The 27,530-nt window shown below is 30.8% G+C and overlaps 1 protein-coding gene across 5 annotated transcripts; it reads right to left on the reverse strand.

The window, feature by feature from the left end:
- Nucleotides 1-2,109: 2,109 nt before the first annotated feature.
- LOC122579015 (transcriptional regulator SUPERMAN-like) lies at nt 2,110-4,227 on the reverse strand. 5 transcript variants are annotated; one of them, XR_006320580.1, is made up of 3 exons: nt 3,327-4,227; nt 3,095-3,170; nt 2,110-2,410 (listed from the first exon to the last, which is right to left on the reverse strand). XR_006320580.1 is itself a non-coding variant. In XM_043751094.1 (2 exons), the coding sequence occupies exon 1, from the start codon at nt 3,956-3,958 to the stop codon at nt 3,341-3,343; it is 618 nt and encodes a 205-aa protein (XP_043607029.1). In that variant the 5' UTR covers nt 3,959-4,227; the 3' UTR covers nt 2,110-2,410; nt 3,327-3,340. The 5 variants fall into 5 exon arrangements, 3 of the variants coding, with proteins under 3 accessions (XP_043607029.1, XP_043607030.1, XP_043607028.1); XR_006320581.1 differs by lacking the exon at nt 2,110-2,410 and adding an exon at nt 2,471-2,491; XM_043751094.1 differs by lacking the exon at nt 3,095-3,170.
- Between the last annotated feature and the right edge of the window lie 23,303 nt (nt 4,228-27,530).

The raw sequence follows: 27,530 nt of genomic DNA on the forward strand, positions 1-27,530 counted from the left end.
TTTATATACAATTAAAAAAGGTAATATAATAAAATAAATAAATTATAAGGACACGTGTCGATCAAAAATTACGACACATGTCGTTTCAAGAAAATCTCAATCATGTTTTAGTTTATTGGTAGATAACTTGGGTCATGGGCTCATTATTAATATACGAGTATGGTACCCGCGCAATGCGGCGGTGGTGGGGAAGACGGTCTAGTAGTATCGGTGATGGTATTATTGGTGGTGGTGGTGGTGTTAAGTGGTGTAGATTAATGTAATTGTGATAGTGAAAACTTTTAGAAAATAAGGGCTTAAAGTGTTAATTATTAAAATAAAGGTTTAGAGTGTAAATTATAATTATTAAGTACAAAACATAAAAAGTCAAGGGTAATTATAGTAATTGAAAGGTAGATTATTACCTAAAATAAAAAGAGTTATTTGCTTTATAAGGGTTAAAAGATAAAGATAAAAACTAGATTTCAGACTTATAATAATAGATACAACGGTTTCTATTGGTTAAATACGTACTCACCACCGATATTACTCTCAAAGTCCCGCAAAAATACCATCACAAATATCCATTTGGCAATATACCAGCTAGAAAGGTCGTTATACGAACTGCAATAAGAAAGGGGTGATAATTATCCATGGTTTTTGTGCCCATGCAATCGAATAGGACTTGTGCTTTTTTTGATGACCCTACTTTCTAATCTCTCTGCAAAAGAATAACTTTTCGCTATCCATATCTTGGTCAATATGTTGGTACTTAATATTATTGTGTCTCATATCATATACTCGTTACTCGTACACTACAATCTACATATATATGTCACTTGTGACATTAAAAAATTAAATATATAAGTGTCATTAAAATAAATAAAAAGTGCAGATAAAAAATGTAAACGCACACATAAAAAACATGGCTGCAGTATATGTAAAAAGTTATACATACTTTTAACTTTATCTACTTTTTTTTGCACATCTTTTAAAAATAATTACTAAAAGTCTTATACTTTGATTTAGTGATAGTTTTGGAAGCAAATAGTAGTCATAGTCATTAATAGTAAAATCTTGGTTGGTTCCATCACCAACGGGAGTATATATGTATGACAATTTTCAACTACGGTTCTTGTTGATGAATCTGTTTACTTCAATCATTGTTACAACACGACTAGATAAACCATAATGGAATAAATTTGACGCGATTTAGCCGCTTGTTATGCTCAAATATAACCTGACCGGGATGTTCTGCTTAAAGGGCAAATCCAAATTCCTCTTTTACACTCATATAACATTATAAATTAACAATAAATGTATAACAACTATATAAAAATTACACCACATTGTTGAAAAGTTACACATTTTTAATATTGAAAATGACTACTTTAACTTTACCTCTAACAATCTTAAATAATTGTATATTTAGTCAACTCCCACATTTTCTATATTTCTATATTAAATAAAACAAACCATCCCTTTTTCTCCATAAACTTTATGTCTTTGAAAAACCAAAAATACTATTCTCCTTTATTCATTAATTTAAACATCTTCATCAAATATATCTATAATACCATTAATGAAATAATTTACAGTATAGATCCCCCAATACTTAAAATAACTACAATAGCACCCAACATTAATTATTTTTACATTCACCACCATCGTCGCTCTATCACCGTCCCCACTGGCGCCCCATCACCGTTACCACCTTCGCCATCACTACCCCACCGCTGCCGCATTGCGTGGATATAAGTATAAGTGTAGTAAATATTAACTAATACGCACCTTATATATTTTTGTTAAACTTTCTATATTTACAATTATATTTTAAAAACGAGTTCTTACACGATATATTCGTGATCGTCGTATTACACGACTCTTACATTTTCTCAAAAATGAATTTGATTTGTCTAATTTATCCCTACCATCTATTACGATTCTATCACTTAATACGCCAAGATACCTACAATATCTCCTTTCAATTACATTTTCACCACCACCACAGCCAATAACACCACCGACGTTGCCGCCACCACCACCGTTGTCGCATTGCACGGATTCCTTGGCTCTAGTGACAAGAATTCATGCAAAGATACGGAAGGCAAACCTAAAGCATGTTTAGCATAAACAATCAAAAATATTGGGGGGAAAAAACTGATGTCACCATTTACAAACTTTTTATACCAAACTTGTAGGCTCGTACACCTATCTCAACATTAAGCCATATGAGAAGTAAGATGAATTAAAACACGAAATACTAGAAATCTGACTTGCATCTTCGACAAGCTATATGATCTCCTTGTTGAAACATCCGATCAGAGATCCCTCCGATTGACCAATCAAAAAATATGTGTATCTTAAACCTTAGTTCAGCATTCATAATGATCCAATGGTTAACGAACGTACAACATGAATTCTCCCATAGCTACATGATCCGAAAAACAGGTTTATTCATTTCTCTTGTCTTGGCTCTCAAACAACGCGAGAACTTAGATTCTAGCAGGCTCTTCGTCAAATAATCAACAACACTATCTTCAGCACCAAGTTACAATCGATTTATGGGATACAAATTATAAATAATTAAACATCCACCACCGCTACTCTATTTATGGATCGAGTGGGATTTTATTCAACTCCTAGTTCTACTCTATATATACCTAGGAATTAATCTAGGATATATATAGCTTGATACCTGGTTTTCCCTTGGTATATCCTAGTAAGTATTTAACATGCTCCTTATTTGTCCAAAAACCCGTATCCAACTGCATTACTTATAATAGTAAACCTACTTGAATTTAATTGGCTGAATTTTTCTCATTACTTATAACTACATTGTAAGCATCTATGCTAAATTTTCTGGGAACACGTAATTAAACTATTCATAAATGGTATTGTATCTAGAGATTAATCAGATAATTGAAAAACAAAACTATTATGATTAATGTTTTAACTATAACTATTATTCAGGGTAAAAATAAGCATAGATATATCAGGGATCGAGAGCATGTGATAGATGTCACAATGAAGTTAATTATTCTGAACAAGATAATGACACTCCAATATATATATATATATATGGTATAAGCATTTTTGTAATCATTGTATTTACCTTGGAATTATCCCTTCTTTATTAGACTAGAATTTACCACCACTCTAGCTATCTCTTCTGATGTACAATATATATCCTTGGATATATGAATCCCAAACAATTCAACAAATCAAAAGATCAAACCTCTTTTATATGAATAACGAAAAAAGATTGAAGCGCTTCTAAACAAATAGAAAGAAAAAATAAAAAAGGATAGAAATCACACACATTCAAGGACAAATCAAAAACACACCAGGTATATGTCTTTCAAGAAGCTGATGAGCTGCATCCTAGACGAAGCTCTAGATCGATGCCCTCAATTATTGCCGAATCAGTCTTTTCTAATATCTTGTTTTCATGACTAAGATGTGTCGGCGTTGATGCTTCAGTAGTGTTGCTAGAATAAGTGAGGGATGAACCGAAGCTATGATGAGGAACCGTGTTTGCTTTATAGCTCATGAAGTTTCCGGTATTGGAATGAGGTGTAACGGTGAGATAATTGGAAGGATTATTGCCATTCAAAAATGAGTGGTTCAAAAGTGCATTAGGGTTGTTAGGTAAAGAGTACAAAAGGCATAGACCACTGCTTGCCATAAGTTCTTGAGTTGGAACCAAGAGAGTACCGGTAGAATTGGAAGAAGATAGATTAGGGTTATGTAAGTTAGGTTGAATTTGGTGGAGGCGAGCCCTATCTCGGCGGTGGACATTCATGTGACCTCCTAAGGCTTGAGCTGACCGGAATTCTCTTCTACAAAATGTGCAAGTATACGACCTTGGTGGCCAAGTGGTTCCCATAACATTTCCAGCATCTTCTGCGAACGCTTTCACCTCCCATGAATCATCTTCCTCTTGACAAACCGGCGTTGCTGCACTAGGGTTCCACATCAATTGTATCGCCCTCGTCCCTTGACGGTATATAAGTGGCCGGTACGTGCTAGCTAGCTAGGATTAGTTGATAATTGGCCGGCGGTGGTCGTTAATAAGGAAAGATCAACAGTGCTAGCTTGGTAGCTAGCATATATATAGTGGTAGTAGAAACAACATTAATTAATGGTGGAGAATGTTCGTAGATGGAAAATATGTTGTTGAAAGGGTTGGATACGAAAGGATATATACTTGAAGACAAGAGAAAAACAAAGTTCCAGCACACACAATAATAATGAACATGTCAATTTTTTTATCCTTTAATTTACGTTTTATAGTAACACGTTTGGTTTTCTAACATATATAAGCCGTTCGCAGAAACAAAGAATAGCTTAAGTATTCCCTCTTCCTACATTGACTTCATCGATCATATATATATGAAGTTACTACAATTAACACTTCGATCAGTTTCAAAGTACATGTACGCTAATCTAAACAAGTCATTTAATTAAGCAATAATATACGTAGTCACTTAAGCAATGACAAACTAAGTATATATTAATATACTAATTAACATATAGTATATCCCTAGCTAGCTAGCTAGCTAGCTTCTTTTGTGAATTTGATTATGCCAGCAAAATTAATTATTCTTTGGTCATCGGTCGGATCAATTAATTTTTCTTATACCGCAAACAAATGTATCTCTCATTGGTTTTCTCAACTCATACATATATTAATTAAACACAGCTAGCTCAAAAATAACTAAATGTTTAAGAGATGATAAATATATAACTTTTTTTTTTTATTCAAGTTAATGATAACACTAAAGACTGTTGTTGGAAAAATCCAATGTTTAATATATGTGATATACAAGCAATAAAAGCTAGTATATCTTATGTGCCAATGAAGGCTAGCCTAACGGGTCAAAAGTATTGAGTTTTTCTTCTAGAATTTGAGTTTGAGTCTTGTACGTACGTGGCTGACAAGTTTTTGGTGGGTTTTTTTCTTAGGAATCCTATCTGTTGTAGCGCAGGTCCGGTTAAGATGACAGTGTAGTCTACACTGAGTGGTCTCACCCTTATACGGCGAGCTGGGATTATTATTCGAAACACATTAATTAGTTCAAAAAATGGTATATATATCTTGTGTAAAATTGTTAATGATCATTAAAATAAAACATCAGAGTGACAAATTAAACAGCGCGCATATATATAGCAAGAATAAGCATAATTGAGGTTCCATTCCGATCATATCAAGTATATATATATATTATCAGAGTTACTTTATTTGGATATATACGGTGTTTTATTGATTATTACTCTAAGTTTATATACATATACATATATATACAGAGAGAGAGGGGGGGGGGGGGGGGTCTAAGATATGATGGTGAAGTATGATACACACATATATAGTGTCTACTAGAGAAATAAAAGCCAAATTGTGGAGACTACAGAAGGGAAAGAGGGGACCAATGTCCTCTTACAATAAGTACTTGAAAACCTGCGGGTCCTATCTACGTTTCTTAGCTGTATCTCTCTACCTACATATGTTTTTTTTCGATATCCGTGATTTCGATTTTGGAATGATCTTATATTATACTCCATAAACATATATATATGCTTCCTAAAAACATTGTATTTATATGCTTGGTTTTCTGCTTCTGCTTCCTAAAACATTCTACTTTAGTACATAATAACTTCGGACATATATTACAAAATTAACGTATTCACTACTATTATAGCTTGACTCAGAATATACAACTAAAAACATTGTATTTATATTTGAAAGGAATTGAAGATCGGTATGTATTGTTTAAATAACAAATATATATATATATATATATACTCGATCGATATATTGTCTCGCTTTCACCAGTGTGGGGTTCGAATAGCAACACATGTTGATAGTTTTGGTCCACAATATGGTACCTTTCTGGCATTAATTCCGACCCCCCCATTTCGTATCAGAAATCTTGTGTTTGCGCATCATCATACATTCATACCTCTAGCTAGCTGCTAGCTGAATCAAATTGTAAATCATGTGGACCGTATTATATTACGTATTTTGAAAACCTTTATTTCAATTCTGATAATATGTTAACTAATTAACAGATATATTATAGGGATTAGTTCCCTCGAATGTAAAAAAACTTTGAACGAATGTCTATAGTAGGAAATAACTAAAGCTGTGTGTATTGTATGTAAACAACTTTGAAATAATGTTTATTGTATGTAAGAATTTTGTTTCAACCAATTACAATCTGACAAGTGGCACCTGTATATGGTTGCCACGTATGTTTTCTTACATACAATAAACATTTTTTCAAGTTGCTTACATACAATACACATAACTTTAGTTTTTTCCTACTATAGACATTCGGTCAAAGATAGTTACATTCCATGAAACTAATCCCTATATTATATATATGGGTTTAGTATCCCCGGAGTGTAAGTAACTTTGCAACTTTTTATATTGTATGTAAGTATCAAAAATTTTGTATATTGTACTCATATGTAAGTAATCTCTCTATATTGAACACTTAATGTAAAATTTTTACGTTGACCAATCAAAAACTTTTACGTGGGCAGCTCATTTGGTTGCCACATATACATTTTTACATTAAATGTTCAATTTAGCGAGATATTTATATAAAATGTTCAAAACTTTTTATTCATACACACAATAGAAAAAGTTGCAAAGTTACTTACATTCCGGGATACTTAATCCTATATATATATGCGCAATGTTTCCCTATGAAAAAATCTGTATTGTACTAGCTAGCTAGCTAGCTCCTACACTTGTTTATTTATGCGACTCTTAACTACCGGTTCGGTCGTCCTTCGTATAAGATACTATTGATTGGGCGGCTTTCAGTTTTGCCAGGATCTAGCATTTAACAAAAATTAATTAATTCTAGCTAGTGTCATATGATATATATAATTTTGCATATTCAAACCCCTTGATTTTAACTTTAAACAATGATAATTTTGAATTTGAATTTGAATATGAATCCATTCAACAAAAACTCTAGCAGACTCCTCCACTGTATATAATTTTTCTTTCAATATAAAGCTAGTCTAGCTAGCTAGTGATACTTTTTATAGATATAAACAAAGAATCAAAACTTTTTACATGAAAAAACAAAACTGAAGCTTAATATTAGTTGCGGATAGTCACAACAAAGAAAGACGCACATTGACCGACCCACACAAAACATGCATACATATATGTATGTGTTTCAATTAGAAGCCGATTTGTTGCATCCTAGACGAAGCTCTAGATCGATACCTACTTGATCACTGCTGAATTATTATTTGTCCTTTTCCTTTTCGTAGTAGTGACACTGATACTAGCAGCAGCTTTTTCATTACAGCTTTTTCATTACTTTTACAGTTGATGTTGCTAGAACTAGACATATGAATTGAAGCTATGAAGAGCCGCTGCTGGGATGAAATTGTCGATATTGAGATCATGAGTAGGTGAAACCGAGGCGGGAAGAGTGGTAGTAGTAGTAGAGGGATTTTTACTTGTACTACTTATTAAGAAAACTATGTATATAAGTAAATTATATTTTGGGTTGTGTTTTGCGGCTGTAAATTAATTCCAAGATACACTGTGATTGGATTAATCGCTCGGTGGAGCATGATTTGGCCGGTTGGAATTCGACGATCGCAAAGAATTGAGGATTTGAGGTGTTTCAGAGGAATTTTTTTTTTATTTTTGAAGAACAATTTGTTCGTTAAAGCGGATATGGCTCTGATACCATAATGTGATGTGATTTGTTTTTAATATTATCGATACAATGATGGGCTTTATATAGCAAAATACAATTGTTAAACAAGGAAACAAATAACTTAATAAACAAGAATCCATTATGAAGAAGAAATATAATTTATTTATATACATAGTTTCCTTAATACAAAATAAAGCTGCAAAACTCGTTTGCCTTGCCTCTTATCTCTCGACCACACAAAAACAAATCTCCAATCAAGTTACTTCTATTTAATTTTCATACACAATTTTATTTGATTTGCATGGACGCTTACAAGTCGCTTTTTAGTTCGACCAAGAACTAGACAAACCAACAACAACATCAATCTTCAGCCCATACCGTAGTGGCCGGTTTCATTAATCAAAAGCTCCAACGAGTCATTTCATTCAGAAGTCCATACTGTAGTGGCCGGTTTCAATTCGTACAATATAATATGGTATCAATGTTTCAAGTTCAAGACCAAGATGTGATCAATCATCTTGCGGGGGCGTATTAAGGAAGTTGTCTACAATTTCAAGTCCAAGATTTCGTGTTCAACTCCAAGATGGGCTTCCCTGACGGGTCAGCCATCTTGCGGGGGAGTATTAAGGAAACTATGTATATAAGTAAATTATATTTCTTCTTCATAAAGTTAATTAGGATTCTTGTTCATTAAGTTATTTGTTTCCTGTTTAACAATTGTATTTGGCTATATAAAGCCATCATTGTATCAATAATATTAAGAACAATTCACATCACAATACTACTACGCTCATTTAAAGATAAGGTCATATAATTCATCAGGTTTTTCATACTGATCGGTTGGGCATGGTGAAGGCGAGCACTATCTCTTCGGTGGACATTCATATGACCCCCAAGAGCTTGAGCCGATCGAAATTCTCCTTTACAGAATGTACAAGTGTGGGATTGCGGGGGCCATGTCATTCCCGGCCATGGCATTATTTCTAGTAGTGTCTTCTGCAAAGGCTTTCACCTCATATCCCATGAATCATGCATCTTCCTCTTTATTAGCCATTAATTGCAGCTGGAATATTATTAGGGCTCCACCTATTTAGATGATAGAAAATTGACCAGATAATAATTAGTATATATCCAGTACTTTGCCTTATGTATAACATCTTCGTAGAAGGCGTAAAGATAAAAGGAGGTTAAATAAGCAACGAGATTTTGTTTAAACTTGTATGTAAAACAAAGTCCAATATATAAGCATCCAGCTTACCAACATTGTCAAGTGTACGTTTAGTCTAAATCGGAAACAACACCGCTCTGTAACCAAAATGATGACTACATGCTTAACACAGTTTTTTTACTTTTCATAATTTTTTTTTGTTGCATTTTATACATTTAGTTTGAACGCTCATTCAAGTATTTTTTCTTATGATGATATTAAAACATATGTAAAAAGGGATAAAGCACATATCACTCATATTTACGTTTATTTATTGCCATTATATTATTGCAACACAATCATAAATCTATGAGTACATATTAATTAAAAAAGAAAAAAATCAACTGGGTTAGATCAGTAGTTGGAGCCCTTGTCTCGGAGACAGAGGTAATGAATTCGATCGTTATGCCCATTAAGGCGCGCTGCAGATCCTTTTTTACCTTTAATTTGTTAGAACCTGAACAACGCCGAGACTCAAAATCCGTAAAAAACGGCATTGTGATGATCAGTTACTTTTACTTTTTAAGACTAATTGGCCTCTGTTTTGATCTGCACGGTACGTACGTACAATGCTAGCTAGTAAGCTTACATAAAGCAACAAAACAATAGAGTATATCATAACGTACGTACTATCAAAAGAAGGTTTATTAATTAGTCCTAGCTTGTTGTTGATGATGAAGTTGAAGTAGAATATAATTATTAAATAAATGAAAAAGAATGCATGCCACTTGAGCTATCATTTTCTTGTACTTGCATATATGTTTGTTCGTGTGTATCATATCTATGTAATCGATCAAGGATCACCTAACATTTACTAGGAACTTAATTATTGACTTGCCTAATCGTTCCAAGAATGTATCTTCGAACTCTGCGTATGACAAACGTTGCTTCATTCATACTTCGATGTAGACAGTAATCAATTAACCTATATAGACTCTTACTAATAATTAATGGATTGTTGTTTCCTAACAAATTCCTAGTTTTGTTACTTTCCTTTTGTTTCACTGCCGGCACGATACATTCACTGTTTTGCATCGAAAAGATTCCTAAACTAAGTTAGAGTCGATCAGCTGTCTCTATTAAAATTTATTAATTGGAAGATGATAGGCTGTCCCCCCTGATTAAGGCCTTAATCTTGATTTTGTAGCTAGCTAGTTCAAACATCACACATTAAGATGCCAAATTCAACATAGAAACATTTAAGGTTAAATTAAACCGTTCTTTAAAGATCAGGTTGATAATAATTATTTAATCAATATTTTGACAGTGATAGATTATGGTATTAGGTAAGGCATTCATTGTTAATATCGTCATTAATTTAGCGACAGGTATTTTGAAGACATTGATTGTTCAAAATTTCTCATATTGATTGAATACATTGACTAAAATCCATCGATCTGTTGAAGTATTATTATTAAAGTTAGTTTATTTGCCGTACGTCGACGTTTCCTTTCTAGTTCTACGTGACAAAGAATAATGTCTTTCTTTTCATTCATAAAAAATAATAAAACTTAGGCTTCTTTGTTTAATTGAAAAGTGACCAGATAAATAAACTCTATATAGATTAAGTTAATATACTTGTTTTATGTTAATTAAGTTCATAAAAACAAACATTTTTATCACTTAATGGATTAAATGTTTTTGATTAAGTTACATTTTTTATTAAGGGACTAAACACTAAAAAAAACTTCATTTGTTCACACTTGATTATAAAAAGTGTGAAAAAGTTTATAAATTTAATCACATATAATAATATATTGAAAAATATTACATTTAAAAATGTGAATTAATTTCAAAAGTTATAAGTTTTGCACACTTATTAATGTGTAAACAAAATGTTAACACTTAAAAGTATGAACAGTTGTCAAATATTTTTACCCTTTAAAAGTGTGAAAATCAATTTGCAACACGTGATTTTTTTCACACTCTCCATGTGTGAAAAAATTAAGTGTTACAAATTAACTTTCACACTCTAATTGTGAACAATTGATATATTTTTACACACTTGAAAGTGTGAACTTTTAATTTCCACATGTATAGGTGTGTAAATGTTGTGAATTTTTAAATTTCTTCACATTTTTTAAATGTAAATTATTTCTACACATTTTTAAATGTGATTAAATTAACAAAATTTTTCACACTTTTTAAACATATAAAAAAATAAATGTGAGTAAATGACATATTTGTTTAGTGAAACAAACACTGCCTTAATTTGTGTTAGATTATGAATTTAAAGATAAGTTTAAGTCGATGGAGACAATGAATCTTGGCTCATCTTAAAAATATTTATGGGGTCGCCGTTTAGGATAATTAATAAGATCCATAAAAACGTAGATATTCGTTTACTTCGATGTTCAAATGACTATGATCCTTGCCTGCTTGCAATATGATAGTGGTGGTTCTGATCGAACCCAATAATTAAAGAAAGTTTAATCATATATATATTATACTAGTTCTAATACCCGTACGATATACGGTAGCTATATAAATTGTATTATAAAGAAATTGGAATATGCCTCATACGTGATTGGTGATTATAAAATAATTTGTGGTTAAACTAAATTGATGATTGAAGCTAAATTATAATAAATAATAATAATAAATATAATATATGTTTAGTTAAATTTTTAGATTTACCTAAAATTTTTAAAACCACATCAAAATCAGAACTTGTGATTTTGAATCGTAAACTCAAAATTTTGAAGTATTTATGTTAATAACTTATTATAATTAATATAAGTATTAAGAGTTAAATAATTAAGAAAGAAAAAGAAATAATTTATTAATGCAATATTAGAGTTAATTAATGACAATATATTTATTAAGCTTTAGAGTTTAATTCTAATTCTAATAAGGAAATTGAATTTATATACAACTAAAAAAGCTAATTTAACAAAATAAATAATTTAAAAAGACATGTGTCGCTCAAAGATTACGGTACGTGTCGTTTTAAGAACATATCAATCTTTTTTTAGTTTATTGGTGGATATTTGAAGTAAAAAAACGGTATAAGAAATAGTACATGTTTTGGTGTATTATTAAGTAGTGGTGGTACTTAAATACGAACTCTAAACTTAAACACTAAAGTCGGCCAGTATTGTTGATACGTACATTTTTAGTTAATCAAATGAAAATTAGACGTCATATAGTGATGGAAATCCTGATTCGTCCATGAGTTGGAAGAATTTGAGAAACTTTTAGTGTCGGTTCATCATGGGCCCATGGATTGAATCGGACTTTAAGATTTTTAAAAATTGGACCTATTTGTGGGTTTGGTGACAATTGAACGACCAAGCTCATATCAGCAAAACCAAATGTTGTAACAAAATGATGGGCTTGTGAATATGTAATTATGTATTGCTCTTGCTCCAGGTTGAATCCTTTGGCTTCAATCAAATAAAATAATCTCACCTATAGTGTTGTTAGTGAAACATTTTAACTGTTTCAAAACTGATCGGTCGGAAATGTTGGACCAAGATTAGACTAAAATTCATAGGAAATTCTGGTTTGGAAACCACGGTTGGTTCACTTGGGCCAAACCAGGTTTTGTTGACTTTTGTTAGTTCATTACATATAAAAATCTAATTTATGACAATATAAATGTGACGAGGCTTTACGGTTTTAAATTAAATTAAATATATGAATAAAATTCAAATGAGAAAAATAATAAGCCTGGGGGATTTACGTTTTTAATAAGGTGAATAAGGCTTTACATTCGGGCCCTCCGCATCTTGTAGTCAAAATAAAATGGCTCGGACTAGCAGTTGGGCCTACATAAATTTATCAGACTAAAGTTATGTATCACATCACAAATACTCGCTGAGCCCATCACAAAGCAACTTGTATAAACATAATATGACTTTCTTTCCTTTTTTTTTTCCTTTCTTTTTTCCTCCTCATAAGTCACAACGACAACTTAAATATGATTTAGAATCTACTGTCTTAATGAAAGACCCCTCTTATGAACTGGGCATTCTATTTTTCCAAATAAGAAACGACTACTTACATACAAGATACCAAACTGGAAATTTCTCAAAACTTGAAGGCCTAAATGAAAAACAAAGAAAAAGATAAGGAAAAAAAATACTTATTATAGCCCTAATGAACATTAACTATAATAAATGTATGATAATAATGATAGTTATCTCGTTTGATTATTGGATATACTACAAACAATATTGCATTTGTTCACACTTTTAAGTGAATGTGAACAAATTAAAAATTTTGTCACGCTTTTTAGTATGTAGAAATATATTGAATTAAAAGTGTGTGGAAATTTCTCCACACTAAAAAGTGTGTATAGATAAAAGTTCACACTTTTTAGTGTGAACTTTCATACCGTGAACAAATGGAGTGTGACAAAATAATTATGAAAGTTCACACTAAAAAGTGTGAACTTTTATTTCTACACATTTTTTAGTGTGGAGAAATTTCCACACACTTTTAATTCAATATATTTCTACACACTTTTTAGTGTGGAGAAATTTCCACACACTTTTAATTTGTTTACATTCATCTAAAAGTGTGAACAAATGCAATATTGTTTGTAGTATATCCAATAATCAAACGAGATAGCTATCATTATTATCATACATTTATTATAGTTAATGTTCATTAGGGCTATAATAAGTATTTTTTTTTCCTTATCTTTTTCTTTGTTTTTCATTTAGGCCTTCAAGTTTTGAGAAATTTCCTTATCTTTTATTTCTACACACTTTTTAGTGTGAAGAAATTTCCACACACTTTTAATTCAATATATTTCTACACACTAAAAAGCATGACAAAATTTTTAATTTGTTCACACTCACCTAAAAGTATGAACAAATGCAATATGATTTGTAGTGATATGACATTTTTTGCATTTATGATATCAAACATCGGCATCAATCTTCTTTATCAAAATATACAAGCTAATCAACTCAGGATCATCCCGGGTCAACTAATTAAAGTTTTAAAACCAAAGTTGTTGATATTTTAGTTATGAGATACAAAAAGACAAACATAAAAAATCGGACGATACCCGGGTGATACCCGGGCATAGTAAAGATATTTTAGTTATGAGTTACAAAAAGACAAACATAAAAAACAACACTACTTACATATTTATATAAAGTGATGATAAAAATTAAAAACACAACTGCAGACAAGCTATAATTCGATTCCTTTAATAAAAAAAAAAGTGACAAAACTCTGGCAAAAATGTATTTACGTAACACAAAAACATAATAAGTGTTAACCAGATTGATCGAAATTCTACAAATTATTTGTTGACTACACACATGTCTAACTGTTACTGAACTCATAATAATAAATGATAATAACGAAGCACAATTATCAAAACAAAAAAAATTTAGATATTATCAATAATGTATCACATGTTTTTTAAAATTATAATTAAATTGTAAGAAATGGTATTAGAAAGAAAATAATAATAGAATTAGTGAGACGTTATTGATAAAATTTGACATATGGTTAGATAAAAGTGTTATTTTGCATTAATTAGGCTTAGTTAGGTTTTAGAAAAACTTCATAATAAAAGAATTAAAAATAAAAAATTTAGAGAATAATGTCAAAACAATTAAATGCAAAAAATAACTATTAAAAGAAATTAGGAGGATGTCATGTAAGATTTTTTTTAGAAAATAATTATGTCATCAAAGTTTTGTTTTATTAATTAATATAATAGATTATTCCACAACTGAGTAAGTAGTACCACACCCCGGACAGATTCAAGGTTGGTGAAAAAAATTATAAGTATAATTTTACTTATTATGTATCTATACTTTTTTATAAAGATTATCCACCTCTAAAAATTGAAAGTGTCACACAATATTTACATACAAAAGTTCAAAGTTGCTCTTAATAAAAATCCCTTATGAAAAAGGTTATTAGAGATTACCAAATTTACTTTTAATAAATTAATTTACACCCTAAACCCTTTAATAATTAACGTTTTAAGCCATTTACATCAACCTACATCACTTGACACCGCCACCACCACCAATAATACTGTCACCGACACCATTAGACCGTTGTCCCTACCACCACCGCCGCATTGCGCGGGGATAGTACCATGATCGTACTCTTTTATAAAAATTATCACACCCCCATTTTTAGAATAGTTACACAATAGTTATATACGGAATTACTAAATCACCCTTAATAAACACCTACTATGAAAAGAGTTTTTATAAAATACCAAATATTCTCTTAATGAACTAATTTTACTCTAAACCTTTATTTTAATGATTAACACATTAAGCCTTTATCTTCTAAAAATTTTCACTATCACAATTACATCAACCTACACCACTTGACACCACCGCCCCCAATAGTATCATCACCTACACAACTAAACCGTCTTCCCCATCACCGTCGCCGCATTGTACGGATACTATGCTCGTATTAAATTAAGACGAACGAAGTATTAAAGATGCTTTTAATGACATTAGGACTCTCACTATCAAATTCCTAATATTATATATGTAGTTGATAATACGACAATATTAGTCATAATCAAGGCATATGGGCCGCTCATTAACATAGTGTTGGATTAGACCCATTCAATATTCTTAACTTTTGCTTTGCTTTTGAGTTTTAATATTTTAAAATCCTATCGATTCGTTTACTTTAGTGATTTTAATTTCTCTAAGATAGTGTTTGTTAATGTCTTAATAGAAAAAATAATGACATAATTAAAAATATTTAATTTATTAAGTTATCAAAATTGTTTATTTTTATGATATAATAATAATAATAATAATAATAAAAACTGACTTAATCCATAAAGAACTTTGATATTTGTTTATGACATAATTCAGACGTAAAATTTCTTGTGATAAAATATTACTTTTTGTCATAGTATATTGTACTGCTTACTTTGGTAGTGATTATACCCTACAAGGCTACTGAAAGAACTTTGGTAGTGGGGAGTTCTCGACTCATTGCGGCGCAGTGGAAATCCTCGGCCAGAGCAAGAACATGCCCCACTGCGCCGCAATGGGTTCGACATATCTCCCACTGCGCCGCAGTGGGAGGAACCAACATTATTTTCGTGGGAAACTACTGCGCCGCAGTGGACAAAGTCACCCCCAATGCGCCGCAGTGAGCCACCTGACAGCAACCCTAAATACTCATTTCGACCATGACAACTTGCGACCTTCAAATTTCAAAACAAACTTCTCAAAACACATTTCAGAGGTTTCCAACAACAACGTAGACGCATTTCAAACACAATTACAACATAACATGTTTCACAAATCCAAGAACAACCCTAACGGGTCATTTACCCGTTTTGGCAACATTTTCACCCATAAACAACAATACCATTTTTCAAAGACTTTACAACTTGGACATTTACAGAAATATTACCAAAACATGACCTCGAACCAAAATGTACCATGAGCCAAGAGGTGTGGGACGTCTAAGATTCTATACCAAAAGATCATCATTCATTCGAGAATGACCTAATTACCTTCAAGTTCTTCAAAGATATCTACAACTTCAAGCTTATCAACACACACTTAGTTCCTTCTTCCGGAACTACCTATAAAAGTGTAAACAACTAAAATATAAGCAAAGGCTTAGTGAATATACTTGCATACATTTACGAATACGAAGGAGGGCATAGTACAAGGACTTTCACATGTAACCTATGGCATCGTCATGTCACATTTACATATTCACCTTGCACACAAACAATACATATATGGATCCATATAAGCTAAACAATCATAGCAATCATATCTATCGGGATTCTTAGGCCCCGGAGGTTCTTAGGCCTCATAAACAATGCCCCACATGGGCTTCATGCCAAATCAATTACCATGCTTGGAACATTCACATCTCATGGTAATTGACCCAACGTAAACATAAGGGTATGCAAATATACTCACCTCCTCCGCAACAAAGATAATAACGCTAAATGAACAAGCACAAGCAATCTTCAACCTATGGTCATATCGTAAAAATGCATAAGCTTACATTCACAACTATGACTAGCTCAACCTAGTCATACTCAATCACTAGCCTTTTCTAAACCCAAAACCCAACCCATTTGTCATTGAGTCACTTTCATCTTTAACTATAACATTAGGTAGTTTAACCTACCATTTTCATTCACATAACAATAACTAGTAGTATTCATATTTTCTTACAAACTCAATTCATCACATGAATTTATCAATTTCATAATCAAACACGTCTTATAACTCAATGATAACTAGGTTAACTAAGGAATTGGAGAAAATTAACCATAATTCATTTTCTAGCAAAACCCCCAATTTGGTTCATCCATGAACCCTAATTTCAAAAGAAAGATATAACTAAATTAAGGGAATTCAATACCTCAAGATTCAATGAGCTAAATCAAGACTATAGGCTACAATTTCTTTTTCTCCATTTTTTTTTACTCTTGATTTTCAGCCACCACCCAAAATCACCAAAACCCTAGCTTGTAAATTTCTAATATAGATGGAGATGATTAATGATTTTGCTCTTTGATGAACTACTCTTTGATTTTGAAAGAATATGAGAAGGAATGCATGAAGGGAAGAAGAAAATAAGAGTGGAAGTATGATTCATACTCAAAAGAAGATGTCTGGCACTTCCTATGGGTGCCACGACCCACTTCTTAATTTGGTGGGTATTTTACCCGCTATCCGCTAAAGTTCTAACTAAATTAACCCCATATCCAAAAATAAAATACTAGGAAATTAATTTAATGTCAAAACAATAAAAAAGGGTTAATTTCTTTTACCTTGAAATATTTGGGGTGTTACAGCTACAATGTGCCACAAACTATAATAGAGATCCTTAATGGAAAATGATAAATCCTCCTACAGAATAGTCTAAAAATCCTCCTAAAATATAAGAATGTGACATGTATTATCCACTAATTCTCTTTCATAATCTTGCCCCCTAATTTTTCCATATGTCATCATCTCGTAATTAGATAATCTTTAGACTATTTAGCCAGGAGGATTAATCATTTCCCATAATTAATTTCTTATTACTTATAACAACATACGGCTTCTAAATAGATAAAGAGAAATAAAGCTAATGACTCATGGATGGGATGGCGTGGCATCCCAATTATACTCGTAAGGTTAATCCTAACTAGGAATTTATGGGATTTTTCGTGATGGAAGGTCTGAATTACAACGTTGTTTGCGTTCAGAAACGTATATGGTAATCTTTCACCATTGGTTTGTCCAATATTGTCTGATTTTCATTGTTGACCTAACAAAATATAAGATAAAGAAAAACTACATTGATACAAGTACTTAATAGTTTCTATCTTTAGTAGGTTTTTGCGTTAAATTATTATTAACTTTATAGATTAAGAGAAATATTAATATTAATATTTTATATATACATCCTTTATCATGAATTATTTAAAATATAAATAACTATTGTGAGATGCATATTTAATAACTTGTGGCTAGGGGTAACTATAATATTCAAATTATATATTACACAAAATCATATAAAATGCCCAAATGATTTAATGATTGCCAAAAGGGGGTTATCCTAGGTTGTACCTTTTATATATTAAGAAAAAAGTGATACCAATAGACTATAAAATAATTTGTTAATTAGTTTGCCTATTCAATTCAAGAGCACAATCATTTAGACTACAACCAACATCCAGATAAAGTCTATTTTATACCCGTATTTTTATAGGGAACAAAATGGAGTAATAAAATAAATAAAGGACTTCACTGTATATAAATAGATGTTTCATGTTTTTTACTAGTAAAATATAGCGTGTTAGATCTCTAAACATACTATTTCTTATTAAATAAAAGAACAAATATGACCATAATCTTGTGTGCTTAATTATTAATTGTCTTTCCTCAAATATATGTGCGCCAGTGAAAACGCAATTTAACTATGTTAAATTATTATAATAACATCTATACCATTTTTTTTTAACATTCAAAAGTAATATTATTAATCAGAAGAAGCCTAGCGAGAAGCTAGAGATACATCCGAGTTCGGGTTTTAAAATAGAATACACAGGAGATAAACTCAAATAACAGTAAAACTACTCCAATTCTGCCATTCGATTCAGGAATTTTGAGATCTATTTGAGAGCCATAAGAAGCTCATTGACTTTACTTCTTTTATAACGAAACGTCAGGAGGGAGTTTTGTATAAAGCATACCATCTATATTATATAAAGCATTAACTCCTCCACCTTTCGCATATTATAATTTTGAACTACCTACACCTCTTCATTAACTAATTTAAGCATCTCTATTTAATATCTCTATAATACCTTTAATTTAATAATTTACAGCATAAACTCCTCAACTCTTAAATAACTACACTATCACATTTAACACCAACTACTTTAACATGACCATCATTGCCGCCGCCACCACCATCCCGCGTCGTCACATTACGCGGACATACGACTCGTCTTACAAAAAGAAAAGTCTCATGTTGAAAGTTACATGAGAAAAAATGTTTAGAATATCCTTAATGATTATATTACATTATCATTTCTTTATCATTTAAAATATCTCCGTTAACTTTTAACATCAATAACCTACACCCCTTGATGACGCCTCTACTGCCAACAGTCGTCCCCCACCACCATTCTGTCGTCACCACAAATATCGCGCACATTCCACTTGTATCGTATATAATAATAATTGCATGTTTTAGGTGTTCATATTCAAATGAAAGAAATTAATATAGTAGCGCCTACGTTTTAACTGCTAAATTCAAGATTGTAAAGATTTGAAATATGTATTGTCATTCCCCTCATTTTGGTCATGTATCAACATAATCTAGTTGTCATGTTTTTCCTTAGCAATGATATATTTTCGTAAACTTTTTCTTGAAATTATGCTGTTTGAAAAGACAAAATTAACATAGAGGGTAACTTTTTATGTGTTCGTATTTCAATGAGACATAGATAAAACTACAACATCTTTAGCTATTCACAAAAATACACATAATACTACGCGATGTATAAATATATTAAGCATATATTATTGTAAATAACTAGATTTTGATACGGATTTATCACTTCTTAATATAACAAAAGTTATATTTTTTTATAATTATTTTTAAAAAGTAAATAAAATAAAGTTACAGTGTGCGGTCACAAAAACCATTGTGTCCATCTATACTTCTTATTAAAGATTATACACTCCTCTCAAAATGAAAAGTGTTACCAAAATGTCACATACGAAATTACCAAAATGTCCTTAATAAACTAGTTTTATTATCTTAACATTCTAAGTCCTTATCTTATAAAATAGTTCTATTATCTTAACATCAACTTACACACTCGACACCAATTGTCGATGTCATCACCACGCGTCATCAACCCCACTATACCGTCGTCGCTGTTACCGCCGCCGCATTGTACAGATACCATGCTCGTAACTAAAAATAGAGAGGGTTAAGTGTTCAAAGAAGTTGCCCCTTGCGGGGCGTAATGGGGCCTCCAACGAAAAAATGTTCGTTCAATATGTTGGTTTAGAATATCAAAGCTTGAAAATGTTATGATTGGACCCTCAAAATGTGTGTTTGGTGGCCAATTGATAAAGTTTTTAACTTTAGAAAAAATTTATTTGGGTTTGAGTCTCATTTTCTATATGTTAATGTATTGCTGAGATGACCAGTATTCTAAAAGCTAGATATCAAAGTTATCATTAAAGATAGAGTAAATTACATTTTTCATTCCTGAAGTTGGCACGTTTTTCACTTTTCGTCCCTTAAGTAAAAAAATACAATTTTGACGTTAAAGTTGGCAGATTTTTTCAATAATCGTCCCTCGTCAAACATCGTTAAGTTTCAGCCGTTAAGTCGGACACGTGCAACACACGTGAGGCACTGAAACTGCAAAAAATGACAAGTTCAGGGACGAAAACTAAAATTTACTTTTCTGTTGTCGTCATCTTCATCTTCTCCGGCTGACTTTCGTCGGAAAATTCGCCAGAAAACTTAAAATGCCGATATCTCACTCGTTTTTTCGAATTAGACCACGAAACCACCACCAAACTTCTCGAATTTAATTTTCGCACGAATTTTAACCAAAAGATTTCAGATTCAACAATTGGCGGAAAACTCAAAATACCCATAACATGGATATTGAGTAATATTTCTGTACGATTTAGCTTATTCCAAAAATGCAATATTTCTGTTTTCGCAAATAAGTCCATGTTAGATTAGGTGTACGTGCTCCTCATCAAGACACCAATGGTGTGCCTCATTTATTATTCCATAAGCTCTGCACCAAAAAGAAAAGTACAAAATGGGGAGAGACTTTCATGTGGGTTCGGTTTTTGTCAATGAGGCAAAGACATAAGATCGAAAAATTAGAAATATATATAAGGAGGAAGCAAAAAGGGACGAAAGGACCAGCAAACCTAACAAGCCCCTGCAACTCAAATATTTCAGATCAAAAATTCTGATCATCGTCACCTGATTTTTAGTTTATGTAATAAAAGTTCAAAGCAATTTACAGTTCGTCATTTGGTTGATTATAGCTCTTGTTCTATATTTTGTATAGAAACTTTAAATCCGTTGTTCGTGAAATCCTTACGTCGAAATCTCATTCTGAAAGTTGTTACAAGTTTACAATTGATTAATCTAGTCTTGTGTTAAGTTTCATAGCGATTCGTAACCTTTCATTTTTGACGATTTAGTTAGATCTTAGTTTCATCGTAAGGTTTTCAATATAGTTTACTGGTCAATCGTTAAAGTTGTTACAATAGTTAGATTAGTAGATTGAGGTACAAAGAATTCGGGTGTGACAACCGATTCATTGGATCTCGTTTCGGTTATAGGATTCGTGCGGAAATTAATTTTGATAAGTTTGGTGGTGGTTTCGTGGTCTAATTCGAAGAAATGAGTGAGATATCGGCATTTTAAGTTTTCCGGCGACGAAAGTCAGCCGTAGAAGATGGAGATGATGACAACAAAAAAGTAAATTTCATTTTTCGTCCCTGAACTTGTCATTTTTTGCAGTTTCAGTCCCTCACCTGTGTTGCACGTGTCCGACTTAACGACTGAGACTTAACGACGTTTGGCGAGGGACGATGATTGAAAAAATCTGCCAACTTTAAGGTTAAAATTGTAATTTTTTCACTAAGGGACGAAAAATGAAAAATGTGCAAACTTCAAGGACAAAAAGTGTAATTTACTCTTAAAGATACCTTAAAAATGACTGCTTTAAATGTAAAAGAGGAAGTTAATTTAAAATGATACATATGGAGCTCTCAAGTTATTTCTTTTCTTTATGTGTTTACCACAATGGTTTTAGATCAACTTTAATATTAGACATGGTCAATGATACGGATAGATTCAAGTGATGATCATGGCTCATTTCTTTTTGTAAAATACAGCTTTTCGAGCATTTCCATTCCATTCCTTAATACTGTACAGTACTTTTAATTTTGTGTTCATCATAGGTCGTTAAGATTGTAATGTTCTTTTTGCTCTAAAAGTATTTCCAACAGAATAATCCCCGCAAAATGGTTTAGCTCAAAACGGACGACCACGTTCATAGATTAAGAAAGTTCATAGTGTATATATGGTGGTGGAGTCGCCTTGAGTTAGAAGTGTGTGTTGGAACCACGTTAGTGTGACTGTCACTGATCATCTATCATTCATGATATGATAATTGACAATAACTGAAATCTCTATGTCTAGTAAATATATAGCAGACGTATTTACTCTTAAAGACATACTATAGGGTTTTCCATCAAATGATTGGAACTGTGAAGACTAATGTTATACACATTAAACATCAGAGGGGTTGAATGTGTAAATACCCTTATTATAAATAAATAGCCATTAACCCTAACTTAAAGGTTAATGAAGAATCACATAATCACACCTTAATACCCCCACTAAATTCGTGTGTGTCTTCCTCATCAGATTCGTGCATTAAGTTACAGTCGAATCATCATCTCATTATTACTCAATCATCTTGTTTTGAGAACCCGAAATCAATAGCAATCATGCTTAATGTTTTTACAGGTTCTACAGGACGATCTGAGATGTTTTATTACTTGAATCGAATCATGTTTATTCCAATAGTGTGCATAGTGAGATAGCTCGTTGTTAATTTAAAAGCATTTGTACTGATTGTATAATTTAAATCAAAGCTTATGTATCTAAACTCAGTGTTTATTTTCTTCAAATTTTTAAAAAAAAGAACTTGATATACCTATAACATCTTTAATGAAAAATTTCAAAAATATGTCATTCAACCTTTAAAATAACCACACTACCCGTTTTACATTAAATATACATTAATAACCACACCGCCAACGTGGGTGCCACCGCCACCACACGTCGTCGACACACCATCGCATTGCGCGGACATGTGTCTAATATATACAAAGATAAAAATGAAAAGACATCTTATTTTCGAATCTTTTATCTATGTCCTCTTTTTCTTTCTTTTAAACGTTAGTTTGGTCAACGATATATGTCTTTATATATTCAAGTACATTTCAAATAAAACTCATTATGGGAACCCTCTATCTTTATATTCGGAACTTTTTTGCTCGCACCCTGTTGGAGGAAATTTTTTTTTTTTTTTTTTGCCTGCAGGAGGAAACTCATTTAAATGATAAAACTTTTGTTGCTCGCACTTAGTTTAACTTAAATAAATCTATTTAAATAAAAACTTTATAAAAGACTTAAATTTATGATCAACTAGTTAGTTAGAGTTATTATTCCTCGTCAACACTATTTATTTTCAATTGTGCTATTGCTTAAGGATTATATATATCCTCTTAAACCTTAACATTCGATGGATAAAGTATAAAAATATTCTTCCTAATAAACTTTTTCTCTATATCCAGTCGTCATAATATTACTCTATATATTCAAGTCATGGTCGTGGTCTTCACTGTTAGACATTATTTAAGCTTGGTTATAGAACCTCTTACATATCAATTTTATATATATATGGACAATCAAATAAGAATAGTTTTAAAATAAGAACAGTGAAAACACCTTAAAAACAACATTTTGATGCATTAAAAGTCTATAAAACTGACATAGTGCATAACTAATTATCATTATTTAAGCGTTTAACAACACATTGATTCATCAAAATCGAAAAAATCACGTTTTTTGTTGGATGCATCATTTTGATGATTATTCATCCAAGATGGATGCACAAAACAAAAAACATGATTATTTTGATTTTGACGGATGAATGTGTTGTTAAACACTTAAATAAAGATAATTAGTTCTGCACTATGTTAGTTTTATAGACTTTTAATGCATCAAAATGATGTTTTTAAGGTGTTCTCATCGTTCTTATTTTAAGAGTGTTCTCACCGAAGTGTTATATATATATATATATATAAATGATTGATTCTCATAATTTTTATGGATTAAAAGATATGTGGGGTTTTACACTCAAATTTGAATGTTTAACAGTCACATACTCTCTAACCTCTATCCTTTAAAAAATAATATGTGAGGTATTCTACAGTCAAACTTAGATGTATAACAACGACTACTAATGGTGAGACTACAATTAAAACTTTTAAAATGCAATGTTTTACCAAGGGGCGTGATAAATCTACAACAAGTTTTTGTCATCTATAACAATACACGCTTTATACAGTTATATATTGTGCAGTATAATATGTACATTTATTGTAGATGACAAAAAATTGATTTAGATTAATCATTCCCCTATACGAAAGAGAAATGATATTAGTACCATTTTTTTCAATTAATTTACCATTAAGTACAATATATGTAGCATACTGTACAAGTCAGTAATGCAGTGTTGTGGTAAAAATATTAAAACAAATGGTACGATTATCACTCACTTATACGAAAAGATTATGTAACGAAAGCGTGTGGGTCCACGGCTTAAGGCTAGATTAGTGGTAATTAAAAAGTGATATATTAGGTCCGAAGACTAAGTTTATTATACAAAATTAATGCATGATGTTGTCATCGATATTATCAACACGATATTTTGTTCATTATCTTAATATATGGATGAAAATGACTCCATAACTAGCAGCTGAGGTAACGGTGGAACACGCCTAATTACAGAGTTATATAAACTTGTTTTCAAGTTACATAAACACACAAGTTATTTTTCCTAAACTAAAACATAAACATTTAATTAAAAACTAAAAGTAAAATCACATTCAACAATACTTAAAAAGCAAACATTATAATAATAATGATAATAAGAAAATTTATAATCAACTTTATAAATAACTTAATAAATGAGGGGCTAAAATGTAAATTCATTTACTATATTAAAAGTACAGGGACTAAATTTGACACAATTCTATCTATACATGGATGATTGTATTCTTCACCACCATGTATACAGTATAATGCAATATATATATAAAAAAAAAGTGAATATAAGGCTATTTGACACCTAAGCTTAGGTGTGGAACCCCTCACATACTAATTTTTTAATATTTATTGAATTTTAATTAAAACACATGACCCCCTTGATTTTTATGGATTAAAAAACAATATGTGAGTGTTTTACACCTAAGCTTAGCTACCTAACAACTTTATATTCCCATTATATATATGGGATCATTATTTTAAGAACCCATTTTTTTATAAGAACCGTGAGAACTCTTAAATTTTATATTGGATCACATGTTTTTTTTGTTCATTCACATATGAAACGTTATAAAAATATATGTTGCAAAATAAAAAAATTTTCAGAAACTTATATAAAGTTGTTTGTCACATGTGAACAGAAAATGTGAACAAATTCATTTACATGTTCATAAAAGGCTACTTTGAAGGTTTCTTAAAAAAGTTTCTTCTACAACATACATTTTTATATCATTTCACATGTGAATAAACAAAAAAAACATGTGAACAAATATATAATTTAAGAGTTCTCATGGTTCTTACAAAAAAATTGTTCTCAAAATAAGGAAACTATATATATATATATATATAGTAAAAGAAAAATCTAAAAGGATTACATTTTTCCAATAATGTAGATATTTTAACAGGTAAATTAATTAATAATATTTGGTTTTTTAAAAAGTTAAAAAAATAAATATTGTAAATTAAATAAGAATAAAATCCATAAAAAGTAAACAAATTCAGATTTTGAATTTGTTTGATTTGAATTTTCACAATGAACTGAATTTTTTGTTGCCTTTCTTTTTGAATATTTTTTGGGTTTTCTTAGGTCAACAAGAAATTCAGATTCCATGATGGTATAGAGATTTAAAAATTAACCAGGAAGAGTATTAATTTAATGATAAACAACTAAAAATCAAAGGATTGAATGGAAATGTAAGCGGATGTGTGGTAAAGGAATTACCCATTGAATCAAGACTTTGGATTTATATTCACTTTTCGTTCATTTAACTTTTGTATGAAAGAACTGAATCTTATTTTTTTTATTTCTCAAATTAATTATTTTTTCCTATTCAAAGGTCCACGACGGCAATTTTTAATATCGTGGCAAGTTCACATGACATTTAACTAATGGTTGGCGTTAAAAACTAACGATGTTATTTTTATTGGGAAATTTTTAGAAATGAGATTCTTTTAAGGGATTAGTTTCTTGAAATGTAAGAAACTTTGAACGAATATCTATAGTAGGAAATAACTAAAGTTGTATGTATTGTATGTAAACAACTCGAAAATAATGTTTATTGTATGTAAGATTTTCGTTTTAACCAATTAAAATCTGACAAGTAATTAAAATCTAACAAGTGGCACCTGTATATGGTTGTCACGTATGTTTTCTTACATACAATAAACATTTTTTCGAGTTGCTTAAATACAATACACACAATTTTAGTTTTTTCTTACTATAGACATTCGGTCAAAGATAGTTACATTCGAGGAAACTAATCCCTTCTTTTAATAGACGAAAACTAAATAGATTCTTTTATTATAAATTTTAAGTAAAAATATTATATTTTTATGAGTTTTACTCATTAATTAATTAAAGGTCTTTTGATGACCATTTATTTTAATTTTTAATGTGTTGATATATTAAAGTTATTTTAGACATTTCAAGATATAAATCTCAAGAAATCTATAAGTAAAAGAGACAAAATGCCATATACCCGATAGGGATCTTTATTTTAAGAACCACATTTTTTAAAAGAACAATAATAACTTTTAAATTATGTATTGGATCACATGTTTTTAAAGTTCATTCAGATATGAAATGTTAGAAAAATGTATGTTGTAGAACAATTTTTTATTTTCAAAATCTTATATATACTCGTTTGTTCACATGTGAACAGTAGCGTGAATAAATTCATTCACAAGTTCACACGATTATTTTAAAAGTTTTGAAATAAATTCTTCTACAATATATATTTTTATAATGTTTCACATGAATAAACTTTAAAAACATATGATCCAATAGATAATATAGTAAAGACATGGTTATCATAGTTCTTACAAAAAACATGATTTTCAAAATAAAAAAAATCCATACCCCATAATATAGTAAAAATAAAGATAAGATTAAATATATTTACAAAATCTCAAAAGAAACTGAAAAAAGAAAACGACAATCAAATCATCCGTGTAATTTATACTAATCTATATAAACCCGTGTAATATAAATTCAGTTAATCTAGATCGAATATCAAAAGATTTAACTCTAAATTATTAACTGCATCTTGACCTATATT

This window comes from Erigeron canadensis, chromosome 8, assembly GCF_010389155.1.
Source record: "Erigeron canadensis isolate Cc75 chromosome 8, C_canadensis_v1, whole genome shotgun sequence".
In the NCBI taxonomy this organism is placed as follows: Eukaryota; Viridiplantae; Streptophyta; class Magnoliopsida; order Asterales; family Asteraceae; genus Erigeron; species Erigeron canadensis.